At 39.0% G+C, this 15948-nt stretch overlaps 1 protein-coding gene across 2 annotated transcripts in view; it reads left to right on the top strand.

Annotated features, from left to right (window-relative positions):
• Positions 1-15948, top strand: part of LOC122563983 (nuclear pore membrane glycoprotein 210-like) — a 177597-nt gene that overhangs the window by 124481 nt on the left and 37168 nt on the right. For both annotated transcript variants that reach the window (XM_087977310.1, XM_043718384.2), the window contains 2 exons: positions 2403-2577; positions 8642-8817. In XM_087977310.1, coding sequence (XP_087833436.1) covers positions 2403-2577; positions 8642-8817 — 351 coding nt within the window. The remainder of the gene's footprint in view (positions 1-2402; positions 2578-8641; positions 8818-15948) is intronic.

Genomic DNA, 15948 nt, shown 5'->3' with positions numbered 1-15948 from the left:
AGTCATGGAAAGATCACATGGTATAATTGGCAGAGCTCTTTGAATGATTACAAGAAGCAAAACTGGTAATAAACTTCGAGAAAACAGAATTTGCAAAGGCAGAGGTGACATTCTTGGGACTTAATATCAGTCATGGAAGGTTGACCCCAAGGAACGCGCAGACAGAGACCATCAAGGAATTTCCACAATCATCCTCAAAGAAAGAGGTGCTTCAATTTTTGGTACTGTGGATTCTACCAGAAGTTTGTTCCAAACTTCAGCAGTGCGGTGGCACCACTAACAGATAAAGAAGAACACAAACTTACAGTGGACAGAACAATGCCAGGAGGGATTTGAGAATTTAAAAGCAGTGTTAACCACACCAGTTGCAGCTACACCAAATTTTTTGAAACCCTTTGAAGTTGCAATTGATGCAAGCAGTATAGGAGTTGGAGCTGTACTGCTACATGACAATGATGATGTAATTGAACAACCAATTGGATACTTCTCAAACTCAACACCCACCAGAGAAAATATTCCACAATCAAAAAAGAATGATTAAGTTTGGTACTGGCCTTACAAAATTTTAATGTTATGTGATGAGCAATGTGTCAGAGATAGTTGTGTAAACTGACCACATTCCTCTTACATTCTTGGAATGATCTAAATACAAAATTATAAGACTATTTAATTGGAGTCTTGTGTTACAGACTTTTAATTTACAATTGTACATGTTGCGGGTCATAAAAATGTGGGTATGTGGATTTAAAGGAAAAAGTATGGATAAGATTGAACAGATTCCTGTGTGTGGGTTGTGCAGAAATTAGTATGAACTTAGATTAATGTCCTGTGTGTTTATCCTGTAATGGGATTAAGAATTAGCAAAAAAAGAAGCCATCTTTTCATAATGATGGTTCATTTTTTTTCTTAAGGAGGGAGATGTGAAGTTGAAGGCATGTATACTACCTTTAAAAGAGAGTGAATGCTGAGAATTTTGCACTGAGCTCGAAACAGCAGTCTCTGTATTGGAAAATTGAAAATATGTAAGATTTGGCTATGAAATTGATACCTGAGTTGGTTGCTGTTTTGACAACAATTTGAATTTAACCAATCAGTTTAAATTATGCCCTAGGATAATAAAACCCAATGGAGTTTGAATTTATTGCTTACCAGCATCGAACTAATGAGACGATCCGATGTTGGGAATATTAAAAAGGCAGGCATTTTGAAAATCAGACCGAACAACTGCCATCAAGAACCAAGAAATTAGGAACACTCCCTATCAAAGGTACCTTTTCAAATGAAGCATATTTGCAGTAAAAGAAAGAAGACAACCCGGGGAGATCTTTAGCCAGAAGAAGACAGACACCGAAGACGCCAGCCGCTGTATGGTTTTGAAATTAAGTTGATGTAATTTTAATAAGTGTTTTATTGGAACAGTATATTGTTATAAAGTTGGAGACAGATAATAAGCAGTTAAGTGAAAAGGGAGCTTAGAGTTGTGAAAAGTTGTTGTTTATTGTTCACTTTTAGAGTTAAAGAATAAATTGATATTATTTTCTTTAAATAGTGAAATTTGAGAGTTCTCTCACTCATACTTTAACGGGTTACGAAGCGAGGTGAGCTTTTCTGGGTGTTTAGTTTAATTAACAGAGGGGTTCGCCGTTGTGTCATAACAATTGTGAGGCATTGTAGAGGGTAGGCTGGTTTGTTGTGATATTCAGACTTCAAGGAGGGAATCGATATGGAAGAGAATGGAACTGAGATGAAAGCTTAATTTGCACAACAGAAGGGGAAATAACAGGAAAAGACAGGAAATAACACTGAGTTCTGAATAATTCTTCAATTCGAGTTGTGTGAAATCTCTGACCAGTACATTATAGCAGTGATGTAATAGCTCCAGATTTGACTAACTAATCCATAACCAGCAGCAGCACTGTTGACTGATGCCACATGTTTGAAAAACATTCATTGGTGGTGAATAGTTTGCTGGCTAGGCCACTATTTATTGCCCATCTCCAACTGTCCTTTAGGTGAGAATGATGGTGCACCTTCTTGAATCATTGTAGTCCACTCCATAGTGGAAGGAGTTCAGCATTGTGACCTAGTGCCAGCGAAAGAAAGAAGATATAGCATGCAAAATGGTATTAGAACAAAATGTCGTGAGGGTCAATGTGTCATTCTTCATGCTATGTTTTTTTCAACTCCTTGCCAACGTTGTTGGCTTCTGATCCCCATTTGACCTTAATTGCAGAGTTCCGAAACATGTGGGGAAAATTTTACTCTTTGCTTCTTAACAATCCATTTGAAATAACATGTTTTTCCAATAAGACATAAACGTAATGTGGAGCAGGTATACCTTTACCAAATGTGAGCCTGTATACCTGTGCTAAAGTTTTAAGGTTCTCATTTGAAATCAACAGGGATGGCAAAGCCTATGTCAACTATGAAGTGCGCAAATGTCCTCACAATAAATCTGTGGTAATGGAAGATGGGCATGGTGTCTTGACATCGGGACCTCGAACTGGTTCTTCTGCACTCACGGTAACATCACTTGAATACTTTGGACTGAATCAAACTATTGTAACAGGAGTAAGGGTAAGTATTTCACTATTTTGCAATATAGTGAGTCCCAATGCTAAGCATGAAATGTCATTTTAAACAGTCCCCGTGTTGCATTAATTATTCTAGCAGTGAACTTAGAAATGGTATGTTTCATTGGAGCCAAAAAATACAAATTGATCATTGTGCACAATATGATCCTAATCACAACTATGTTGTAACTTGAAATGTACAAAGAGCAGATTAGAAGCCTCCAAACACTGAGCAGTAGAAGAAGCTCAGTAGTAGAAGCAACTTGCCATCATGATCTTGAGGGCAATTATGGTTAGGCAATAAATTGTAGCATAGCCAAGATGCCCATATCTCATGAATGGGGAAAAAAGAAGCAGCCAAAGAATTAACCCAGAGGTTGTCATGATTGAGTCCTTAGTAAATTGTTGTAGTAAACTGTAGTTGGAAGTCTTAGAGCAGATGCTTATATGTACTGTTGAGGGCATGTAGAAGACCTATTCCTCACAGGGAGAAAATAATAAAAAATTACATGCAAGTACAAGTGCATGATTAGAATTCATTAAAAGTTACATAATATAACTGAAGTCTTTCAGCTCAGAATCTTGGGTAACTAGAAGACCTTTGGAAATAAATTATTTTTAACTGAGTCAATTCAGAAAAACTTTGGGTTATGACATGCAATTGAAGACACAGAAATATTACCATCAAAGGTCAAAATGTTTAGATTGCTTATAAAACTAATAATGTTTTACTTATCAGTCCTACATCTGCAAATCCCTCGTTAAACCGTTTGAATGATTTTCAACATGTACTCTAAATAGTGAATAAAAGCCAATAACATACTCTTATCACTAAAATAATTAAATTTGAGGCAAACTACAGTTTAATTCTACTTTTTGCATAGGTATATCGTTTTCCTGTAAAATTCAATATATACTTAATGCATGTGCAAGCATGAATGGAAAAGATAAATAATAGTTAGCATGTCTTCCAAGTAGCAGAAGTGTACCAAATTGCAGAATATAGTAGAACCCCTCTATCCACGGATTGGGTTTCCACAGTTTCAGTTATCTGTGGTTTACCGTGACCAAAAAAATTACATGAAACATTCCAGAAATAATTCCGGGGGCTGCCAGGAAGGTATGTTTCCCATTTAAATGGGATAGGGTTCACTGCTATCCATGGTTTCGGGCATCCACAGTAGGTCTTGGAATGTATCACCCGTGGATACAGGGGGACACCTGTAAAGCAAGATATCCTTTTAGATGAGGCCCAATTCAGTTAGTATGTTTGTATGTAATAGTGTGATTCTGTCCAAATCAAAGATACCAGTAGAGATAGCACTGGAAATCATTTGCTTTGGAATTTATAATCTTCCTTTTTCACTTTTTTTTTCTCCATTTGCCCATTCTTCTAAATATGTCAGTAGCTCTTGAAAGTAGAATCCATACATGAAAATGAGATGGACAGTTAGAACACTATTTTGCCAACCTTGGAAGATAGGGTGGGTATCACAAGAGCTATGTCAGTTCAGCTCCATGACTCCAACAACCTCTCTGTAGATTATGAGATTTAAGAACAAGCAAGTCTCTAGCTCGTTGAGCCTGCACTGACCTGACTACTCTGTTACCACTTTCTAGCACTGGGCCCACAGCCTTGAATGTTATGACATTTCAAGTGCTCTTTAATGTACTTCTTGAAAAAGTTTTTGAGGTTTTCCACCTCTGCTACCTTCCCAGTCAGTGTATTCCAGATTTCCACCACCCTGTGCGTAAAAAATGTTTTCCTCAAATCCTCTCTAAACCTCCTGCCCTTCACCTTAAAATTATCCCCCCGGTTATTGATCCTTCAAATAAAGGAGAGCATGTCATAGATCATGTTTGAACTAATAATCCTGAACTCAACTTCCCTGCCTTTTCCCCATATTCCTTGATTCCCTTACTGATTAAAAGATTTATCTGAGCCTTGAATACACTTAACTATTCATCCTCATAAACAATTGCACAACATCATTATCCTCTGAAAGAAGACATTCCTCCTCATTCTCTGCCTTAAAAGGCCAAATTCATTCTGATTGTGCCCTCTGGTCCTAAACTTCCCACAAGGGAAAGCAACCTTTCCACATCTACCCTGTCAAGTCCTAAGAATGTATGTTTCAATAAGGTTGCTTCTCATTCTTCTATACTCCAATGAATACAGGCCCAACCTACTGAACCGCTCCTCATAAGTCAGTGCCTCCATACCTGGCATCAGCCTGGTGAAACGTTTCGAGACTGCCTTCAATGCCAGTGTATATTTTGTTACATAAGGAGACCAAAATTGTTCACAGTATTCCACCTGTTGTCGGACAAATGCCTTTTATTGCTTTAGCAAGACTCCCCCTGCCATTTTTACACTCCATTTCCTTTGACATAAAGACGAATATTCCATTTGCCTTCCTAGCACCTGTGTGCTGACATTTTGAGATTTATATACGACTACTTCCAAATCCCTCTGTGTTGTAGCTTTGTGTAGTTTTTCTCCATTTAAGTAATATTCAGCTCTTTTTCCTGCTAAAGTTCATAACCTTACATTTTACCACATTATATTCCATATGCCAGGTCTTTTCTTATTCCTGAATACCTGCTAAACTCTTTTCCCAATCCAGCCAGCTCTGCCCTCATGCCTTTGTAATTCCCTATTTAAGCTTAGCACAGTTGCGTCTGACTCATGTTTCTCCCTCTCAGACTGAACGTTAAATTCTACCATAATATGGATATACCTCCCTCAGAGTTTTCAGTTTTCTTGTACTCATTGAACTTTAAGAGATTGACAGACAACTATATTGAAACATGTAAGATTCTTACAGGGCTTGATAGGGTAGATGATTGGTTATTTGCAGGAGATTCCAGGACCAAAAGGCATAATCTCAGTAAGGGGTCATGCACTTAAGACAGATGAGGAAGCATTTCTTCTGAGGGCAGTTCATCTTTGGCACTCTTTACTACGGAGGGCTGTAGAGGCAATGTCATCAAATATATTCATGGCCAAGATGAAGGTTTTTAATCAGTAAAGGATTTGAGGATTATGGGGGAAAGGCAAGAAAGTGGAGCTGAGCATGTCAATTCTGCCAGGATTTCATTGAACAGCAGAGTAGACCCAAGGCCAACTATACCAAACTTGGCAGAATCTGGGGAATGTGGATTGGGAGCAGCAATTTGAAGGTAAGTCCACATTTGATATGTGGGAGGCTTTTAAAGAGAGGTTGATTTGAGTTCAGGAGGGATACGTTCCTGTGAAAATGAGGGATCAAAATGGCAAGGTTTGGGAACCATGGATGACAGGTGAAATTGTGAGACTAGCTAAGAGGAAAAAGGATGCATACATAATGTCTAGGTTATTGGAGACAGACAAAGCTTTGGAAGAATATCGGGAATGTAGGACTAGTCTGAAACAAGGAATTAAGAGGGATAAAAGGGGTCATGAGTTATCTATAGCAAACAAGGTTAAGGAAAATACCATAGCCTTTTTTTCATATATAAGGAGCAAGAGGGTAACTAGAGAAAGGATTGGCCCACTGAAGGATAAAGGAGGAAAGTTTTGCGTGGAGAAAATGGGTGAGATTCTTAACGAGTACTTTGCATCGGTATTCACCAAGGAGAAGGGACATGACGGATGTGAGGTTAGGGATAGATCTTTGAGTACTCTAGGTCGTCGGCATAAGGAAGGATGAAGTTTTGGGTATTCTAGACAAGTCTCCAGGTCAGGGTGGGATCTATCCCAGGTTATTGAGGGACGTGAGAGATGAAATGGCTGGGGCTTTAAAAGATATCTTTGCAGCATCCTTGAACACTGGTAAGGTCCCAGAGGACTGGAGAATTGCTAATGTAGTCTCCTTGTTTAAGAAGGGTAGCAGGATTACTTCAGGTATTTGTAGACCAGTGAGCTTGATGTCAGTGGTAGGGAAGCTGCTGGAGAAGATATTGAGGGATAGGATTTATTCCCATTTGGAAGAAAATGGGCTTATCAGTAATGAGCAGCATGGTTTTGTGTGGGGAAGGTAACGTTTTACAAATCTAATGGAATTCTTTGAGGAGGTGACAAAGTTGATTGATGGGGAAAGGGCTGTAGATGTCATATACGTGGACTTTAGTAATGCATTTGATAAGGTTCGCCATGGTAGGCTGATGGAGAAGGTGAAATTGCATGGGGTCCAGGGTGTCCGAGCTAGATGGATAGAGAACTGGCTGGGCAGCAGGAGACAGAGATTAGTAGTGGAAGGGAGTTTCTCAAAATGTAGACCTGCGACCAGTGGTGTTCCACAGGGATCCATGCTGGGACCACTGTTGTTTGTGATATTTATAAATGACTTGGAGGAAGGTATCGGTTGCCTGATTAGAATGTTTGCAGATGACACTAAGATTGGTGGAGTTGTTGTGGTTCTGTTCGCCAAGCTGGGAATTTGTCTTGCAGACACCCTGTCTAGGTGACATCCTCGGTGCTTGGGAGCCTCCTGTGAAGCGCTTCTGTGATCTTTCTTCTGGCATTTGTAGTGGTTTGAAGCTACCGCTTCCGGTTGTCAGTTCCAGCTGTCCGTTGCAGTGGTCGGTATATTGGGTCCAGGTCGATGTGTTTATTGATTGAATCTGTGGATGAGTGCCATGCCTCTATGAATTCCCTGGCTGTTCTCTGGCTTGCCCTCTAATAGTAGTGTTGTCCCAGTCAAACCCATGTTGCTTGTCATCTGCGTGTGTGGCTACTAAGGATAGCTGGTCATGTCGTTTCGTGGCTAGTTGGTGTTCATGGATCCGCAGCTGGAACTGACAACCGGAAGCGGCAGATTCAAACCACTACAAATGCCAGAGGAAAGATCACAAAAGTGCTTCACAGGAGGCTCCCAAGCACTGAGGATGTCACCTAGACAGGGGACGAAACGTCTGCAACACAAATTCCCAGCTTGGCGAACAGAACCACAACAACGAGCACCCGAGCTACAAATCTTCTCACAAACTTTGAATTGGTGGAGTAGCAGATAATACATCAGAATGTAGATAGATTGGAGAGAAATGACAGATGGAGTTCAGTGCGGGCAAATGCAAGGTGATGCATTTTGGAAGATCCAATTCAAGGGCAAACTATGCAGTAAATGGAAAAGTCCTGGAGAAAATTGATGTACAGAGAGATCTGGATGTTCAGGTCCATTGTTCCTGAAGGTGGCAGTGCAGGTCAATAGAATGGTCAAGAACGCATACGGCATGCTTTCCTTCATCGGATGGGATATTGAGTACAAGATTGGCAAGTCATGTTACAGTTGTATCGGATTTTGGTTCGACTGCTTTTGGAACACTGCGTACAATTCTAGTCGCTACATTACCAAAAGAATGTGGATACTTTGGAGACAGTGCAGAGGAGGTTCACCAGGATGTTGCCTGGTATGGAGGGCGCTAGCTATGAGGAGATGTTGAATAGATTAGGGTTATTTCATTAGAAAGTTGGAGGTTGAAGGGGGACCTGTTTGAGGTCTACAAAATCATGAGAAGTAGAGACAGGGTGGATAGTGAGAAGCTTTTTTCCCCAGAGTGTAGAACTCAATTACTAGGGCTCTCATGTTCAAAGTGAGAGGGGAAAGGTTTAGGGGAGATGTGCGTGGAAAGCAGAGGGTGGTGGGGGCATGGAATGCGTTATCAGCGGAGGTGGTAGAGGCGGGAACAATATTGTCGTTTAAGATGTATCTAGGCAGATACATGAATGGGCAGGGAGCAAAGAGATACAGATCTTTAGAAAATAGGCTGTAGGTTTAGATAGAGGATCTGGATGGGTGCAGGCTTAGAGTGCCGAAGGGCCTGTTCCTCTGCTGTAATTTTCTTTGTTCTTTGTTCAGTGAGCTAAATGGTCTGCATCTACTCCTATGTCTTAAGGTCTTATCTCTGCAGTCGTTATTTGATAATGTACCATAAGAAAAAAGTTTAACATACTTTGGTTGTCAATTCACTTAGCTGAAATTTGTCAAAATTTATTCTGGTTAACAGTTATTAATCTGCACTAACATTAGCCTCATGTGCTAACTAAGATTCACTTAGCATGTATGTTGCTTCTGCATTGTTATTAGGTGGCTCCAGTGGCATACCTTAGTATTAACACCAGCCCAAAGTTACATATTGCCAAAAATGAAGAACTGGCTGCTGTCCCTCTTGGAATGACATTGACTTTTAGAGTTAACTTTTATGATCTTAGTGGAGAGCAATTCCACGCGCACAACACAGAATTGTATTTAGCTGTTAACAGGTAAGCAGTATTTCTGACTATAGAAAGTATTAACATATCTTAAAGAACAAATGGAAGGAATTTATTTTGATACAAATTGTTTTAAAGCTTTATCTAAACCAGTACAGTGTTCTTGTTACAGCAGGGAAATCTGATATAATTATTAGTAAGTGCCAGGTACAGAGTGATCCTCTTTTAAATACCTTTCATAAATGAGAAATTTGATATCCTTCTTTATTTCCTAAAGATACGTGTTGAGATACGTGCTCAACTGATAATTAAAAGCAGCTTCTGTACCAGTCAATTCATTTAGTGCAGATTTACAATTTATATATCCAAAGGTAATTGCAGCACATTAAAATGCAATATTTAGATAATATCAGTAACCTGTTGACATACCTGGAGCTCAGCACATCATGCATAAGAACTCAAGAATAGGTTTTGCTGAGTGCAGCAGCAACAGAAGACTGGCTTTCCATTTATAGGTATCAGGAGATGGATAGCAAACATTTCAATCTTGAATCTTAATAAAGTTAAACATTATGATTCCATATTGTTTATTTGCTCAAGCTCCAATATTGAATTTGTTGTTTGAGTTCTTTACTCTTCAGTTCTTGGACTTGTCTGTGACAGCTGGTATTAGCTTTCTCCCATGGGTAAATCAAAAATGAATTTTTAGCCTGCAGCAAAAAAGTAGAGAATATGAATGGCAATTATTTTTTGCCTTCAGATTTTATATCTTTTACCAACATAATGTAAAACTCCCCAGTTTATGAAGGCTTTATATATTATAATTTAATTTTCACATTAGATTGGCTTGGAAAAAATTATTAAATGTCCTTTGCTATATCAAGTCACCTCTCTTTGTTTCTCTAAATGTGCCCATCAAGTACAAACGTTCTTATCCTAAATCTGGCATTTTCACCATTTAATGCATCGAAAGGAGAATAAAGGATCAAAGTCTACAATCCGAACTGTTAGGTTGTTTACATCTCTTTGGGACATCATAGGTAGTTCATTGAGATTATCAACGCCGTATCACACCATAGAAACATTGCCGTCTCCTGGAATCAAGTGATTTAGGAATGCCTCCAGTTAAATCACAGTTCTGAGCCTGAAACCACCTGGTTCTATTCATCTGACTTCTATAGATTCACCTCATGTACACAGTTCCATTCTACTAATTAAATATAGGCCTTCTCACCCATGCAAATTGTTCCAGTCTGCATGACTTGCCACCCCAGCCAATGTCTTCATTGTGAACACAGACAGCAATTATTACCATAGATCTAGCGTACTTCCCTGACTTCAGCTCAGGATACACTCTGAACTCAATCCTCGACATATAGCTGGCATTATTTGTTATCTAATTTAGGTTATCTGAAAGTTGTACTCCCAAAGACTCCTGATGATTAAAATTGGAATCATAATTTGATGTCACACATTTTTAATATACCCCCATTTTGAAATGATACAACTAAATTCTCAAGTATTTTTAATGAAAATTATTTAGTTTGCAAGTCTTAGTTTCAGTTTGCATCGTCATTGTTAATGAATCTTATTTGGAATTCTGACTCTAATAGTTCTGGGGACTCAACAAGAAAAGCTTCCTAACATTGTTTTCATCATTATTTTCCCATCAATCAGAATAGGAATATTATTTATATTGTTTACATGTTAATAGATCTCTGAATTATTAATAAAACACGTCGAGCATAATTATAAGTAATAAGGGCAATTTATTTACTTTGTAATACAAAAACCTTAGGCAAACCTGTAAGGAACAGATTTAATCATACTAGCAGCAGACTTCTGCAAAATGTGATCCGATGAATGTGCTAATATTAATATTGTTATTGTTTTGCTTTTATATTGGAATAATGTTAACTGTGTTTTGTTGCATTATGAAATTTTAATTCATTGCAGCTACACAGCACCTCCTAAATTTTAAGGACTGAACCTTTATATATTTTAAATCAATCTGTTCAGATGCATTATAACACACTTCTAGAGCAGTTGGCACTTGAACCCAGGCCTTCTAGCCCTGAAGTCGAGTCTTTACAACTGCATCACAAGATCCTTTATACTATGACTGATTCTTTGGGCCTCCCTAATATTAGGTCGCCAATAGCTTAGGGGAATATTATATGGAGATATGCAAATGCCTGCTGCTTCCAAAGCTCAATTGAAACCACTGATCGGACAACAAGTAGCCCTGCAAAACTAAAGCAAATGGGGTAAAATCAAATAATCAAAAGTTTCTCTTGCTAAAGTAGTAATTCTGCAACACATTCCAAAGTCATGACCTCTGTCTAGAAGAACAAGGGCACGGGAACACCATCTGTTAAATTTCCCTCCGACTCTCACACCACCTTGACTTGAAACTCATCACATTCCTTAATTGTGACTGGCTCAAAATTCTGGAGTTCTTTTTCTAAAAGCACTAATGCCTATACATGGACCCTATGGACTGCAGTGGTGTAAGAAAGTGGCACATCACAATCTTCTTAAGGACAGTTAAGGATAAGCAATACATCCCATGAACAAATGAGATAAAAAACTACAATCATAGAAATTGCTGATATTGAAGCTGGAAGTTAGATTGATTTCATCATCCCGATGGCAAAGCAACTTATTAAGAGGAATTTGGCTTATTAACACAATGTGTGTAAGCCGTCTTATACAGAGTTATCTGTACATGTATTGTTACAATAAAAGTAATGTAGGAACATGCTAACAGTCATTCATTAGGTGTAAGATAGAGATATAAAACCTCGAAAGACTAATGAGAGTTTGATTTGAGGGATCCAATAATTTTGAATACTGAGGTCAGAACTCCAGCTCATTTCAGATTCATCTTTCTAATTGATTGGGTAGCCCGTCACTTGGGAAACCGATAAGGTGGGTGATATACTGGGTTTTCCACTTAGTGTAGTTTACCTTCCCTTGAATTCAATGGAGATTATTAGTGGTGTGTCCTAATCTGATATTCTATGTTAATCATCCATTTAATTCTGTTGGTTTTCCTGCTTGCAAAGTTAGATTAAAATTAACCCTCACTGGAAGATTTGCAAACATTATTTAAACCCAGAAATTAGACTCTCAATATCTTTAGTTGAGCTATTCTTTCACTACTTTAAAACACAGCCAGTTCCTAAGTTGCACTGGTTTTGTAGAGAAGAGTGCAATATTATCTAGCTCTGTAATGCCTTGTTTTTTTTTTGAGCCATAGTTTTCTCTACTCAGAGTCAGGGCGAAGTCAAGGCAAAAAAAGTTAACAATGCTAAAGTAGAATTATAATGTTTCATGTGTTAAAAGTCCATGAAACCAGATTAATAATGCAGGGAAACATGCCTTTTTTTTGTTCTTTATGGTAGTGCAAATACGACCAATAGTGATAAGTGAGTCCAATCTTCATGGACTCATGTTATTCATGTTCCCTAAAGATGCAATGTCTAATCTGGGTCATAAAATGTTATTATGTTATAAACCTGGTCTGTACTGTTATACAAATAATATAGAGCATGTGGGTCAACTGTAATAAATGTTAAAGAAAATCCTTAGCCTACTTGCTGGATTGACTAATGCAAATGGACTCTAGGAGTCCCATCTATGGGATCAATGGACTCAGTGTTTGACAGTGCTTGATACTTATATTCGAGAACAATAATCTCATGCCTGATAATTCAAATTTCATGAATGGGATCTGCTTGGAATTTGTCCTTCTATCTGTGGCATATATTCTGACATTCACGAGGAGTATTTGGATAGCAGATTTTGCACCATCGAGGTGAAATTGGGATACTGAGAAACACTGGAGAAACTGAAATATATACATGAAAACCTACTTTTCCTCCTTTGGAAACATAGTGCTGTTGTTGTTACTGCCTTTGAAAAGGTGCTACCTAACCGAAAAAAAACCCCTTCCTGTCTATATTATCTGGTCGGCATGAACGAGTTTGACTGAAGGATCTGTTTCCATGCTGTACATTTCTATGATTCTATTAAAAAAAATGTGTTCCCTGTTTGGGCTGTTAAGTCTGGTCCAATCAGGGAGCCCTGACTGACATATAAAAAGGATGAGTGTCAGAGGTATTGACATCCTGGTACCCAACACTGAATGCGTAGGACCAAAGCCAAGGACTGTTCATGTATAAATAAGGAGTGACTTGGTGACAACATACTCGTCTATATGGAGTTATTTTAATGGCAATAGGAGTAAAGCACAATCCTGAAGAAACCTGCTCTCAGCAGTCGTATTTGAGTTGAGGTTAAGCATTTGTTTAGGAAGCTTGAGACCTTCAACCTTGCCATTAAGAACTGAGTTCAGTACATAGAAAGAATTGGTATTTCTTTTTGAGAAAATAATATTGTGGCAGACAAGAAATGAGTAATTCTCTTAACAGCCTCTGTAGCTACAGCTTTCTGTGTCATCAGATGCTTAATTTTCTCTGAGGCACCACTAAAACCTTTCAAGAATTGACAAACGTAATTAAGGAATATTTCATCCCCAAGCTGCCTCTAGTTCTGAAAAGCTATTGTTTTCACTCAGCAATTCAAAAACCAGGGGAATTTGTATTGGGATTTTTGATTCGGTTAAGCAATTGGAAGAAGCCTGCGACTTTGGTTTAAGCCTTGATAAGATGCTCTGAAACTATCTGATATGAGGAATGAATGATGTAACTATACAAAAATGTCTTCTAGCTGAAGTCCAACTGGACTTCAAATACCCATGACAACTGGTTTTACCATTGAAAAATGCAGCAAGTGGAGCGTAAGATATTCCACAGTATATTCAATTGGAAGTGGACACCCTCACCAGTCTGATTAAGTGTGGGGGAACATCACTTGAGTGCAGAAAACTGCATCGACTCACTCAGGACATATCTTGATCAGAGGGGATTTAGGTTGGCTCATAGCAAAACCTCAAAACAAAGCTAACCCTAGGCCAAATGGTTAAAATTTCCTTCAGGATCCTGGCCAGCAGGCCATTGTAGTTGTTGTGGATATGCGGACCCGAGAGAGCAAAACAGTTCTACTAGACCTAAACTGAGTAAGATAACTTCGGCCCGTATCCAGGAGCTTTCATATCCTAGAAAATCCATCCACATTTGGTTTTGAACAGTCAAATTGTTTAGCAACATCAAAATCAGAACAAGTCAAGATAGAAGTCTGGTTAACTGATAATCCATTTCTAATGGAGGTTGATACCAGTACAACTGTGTCAGTCATTGCAATTATTAACAAAATTCATTGTCTTTAACTTTGTGCAAGATCTCAGTTAAGCTGAGAACCGATACTGAGAAATCTTTATAGATGAAGGGTACAGCTTCGGTTTCAGTCTATTATGAAAAGTAGCTGGTTCAGTTACCAGTGATTGTATTAAAAGGCTCAGGCTAAACCTTTATCGGATGAAATTTGTTGCAAGAGATTTACCTAGGTTTGCTCAACTTTCTTGTTTCAATTAGAAAATAGCTGCCTAAGTAAAGTCATACTTAATTACCTGGAAGGATTCTGGTTAATCCAAGATGGAGGACAGGAAAAATTTCTGCCTGTAACAACTACTCCTTTATTGAAGTATGTTAGGTGTTGGAGTTGATTTCTTCGAATCCCAGGAGCAGCAATTATTGTTTTATATGCTGTTGCATTGTTTTAGATCTTTGAAAAAAACGTCAAAACAACAGCTGTTTTAAAAGGGAGAAGAACAGACAAAGGAAGCACATGGTGAGGTCAGTGCAGTAGAGAGAGAAAAACTGACACAGCCGTGAACCTGCACAGTTACTGCTTTTGCTGTTTGAATTCATGTATCGCTGGATATTGGAGTGCATCTGGGAAAATTAACAAACAGTGAAATTCACAATTGATCTCAGAGGAACTGTTTGGGCGAAGTTCACAGCACAGAAGCAGATAAATGTATTGTTTTTAGGTGTGATCTACAGAAAGTCTGCAGTAGTGAGTAGAGTGGGTCCTTTCTTGATCTATATGCTTTTTGAGATATGTCTCTTGATTAAACTTAAAATATAAGCCGTAACTATTCATTCAACCTGGGGCAGTGTTTTGTAGAGGAATAAGATGGTGTTATTTTCTGGGTCTGCAGATTGTGAAGGAGCAAAAATGGCCTTTAGTAGAGTGATATGCGCTTCTTGTCAGATGTGGGAGGTTAAAGAGAGTTTAAGGGTTACTGCAGATTATATCTGCAATAAATGCTGTTGGTTGCAAGTCTTATCAGATCAAATGGATTGGTTGGAGAGACGAAAGCAATGAAGAATTTGCAACAGCAACAGTATGTGATGGATGGCAGTTATAGGAAGGGAGGGAAGTCTCAGATACAGTCACATAGATGGGTTAACTCCAGGAAAGGTAAGAGAGGTAGGCAGCCAGTGTAGGAGACTTCTGTGGCTATACCCATTTCAAACAAGTATGCTGTTTTGGAAAATGTAGGGGTGATGGATTCTCAGGGGAGCGTAGCATGAACAGCCAAGTTTCCGGTATTGAGACTGGCTCTAATGCAACAAGGGGTACGTCGGCTTCCAAGAGATCAATTGCATTAGGGGACTCCCTAGTCTGAGGTACAGACAGATGTTTCTGTGGCCAGCAGCAAAAAAGCAGAATGGTGTGTTGCTTCCCTGGTGCCAGGATCGAGGATGTCTCAGAGAGGTGCAAAATGTTCTCTAGGGGGAGAGGGGCCAGCAAGAGGTCATTGTCCACATTGGAACCAACGACATAGGAAGGGAAGAAGTTGAGATTCTGAAGGGAGATTACAGAGAGCTAGGCAGGAATTTAAAAAGGAGGTCCTCAAGGGTAGTAATATCTGGATTACTCCCAGTGCTACGAGCTAGTGAGAGCAGTGATAGGAGGAAAATGCATGGCTGAGGAGCTGGTGTATGGGAGAAGGATTTTTTTTGGACCGTTGGAATCTCTTTTGGGGTAGAAGTGACCTGTACAAGAAGGACGGTTTGCACCTAATTTGGAAGAGGACTAATATACTGGCAGGGAAATTTGCTAGAACTGCTCGGGAGGATTTAAAGTAGTAAGGTGGTGGGTGGGACCCAGGGAGATAGTGAGGAAAGAGATCAATCTGAGACTGGTACAGTTGACAACAGAAAAGAGTCAAACAGGCAGGGACAAGGTAGGACTAATAAATTAAACTGC

The sequence above is a fragment of the Chiloscyllium plagiosum genome, unplaced genomic scaffold (genome assembly GCF_037043375.1).
Source record: "Chiloscyllium plagiosum isolate Xiang-an unplaced genomic scaffold, Cpla_swu_hap1 HiC_scaffold_31, whole genome shotgun sequence".
In the NCBI taxonomy this organism is placed as follows: Eukaryota; Metazoa; Chordata; class Chondrichthyes; order Orectolobiformes; family Hemiscylliidae; genus Chiloscyllium; species Chiloscyllium plagiosum.
This window is presented reverse-complemented; position numbering and strand designations above follow the sequence as displayed.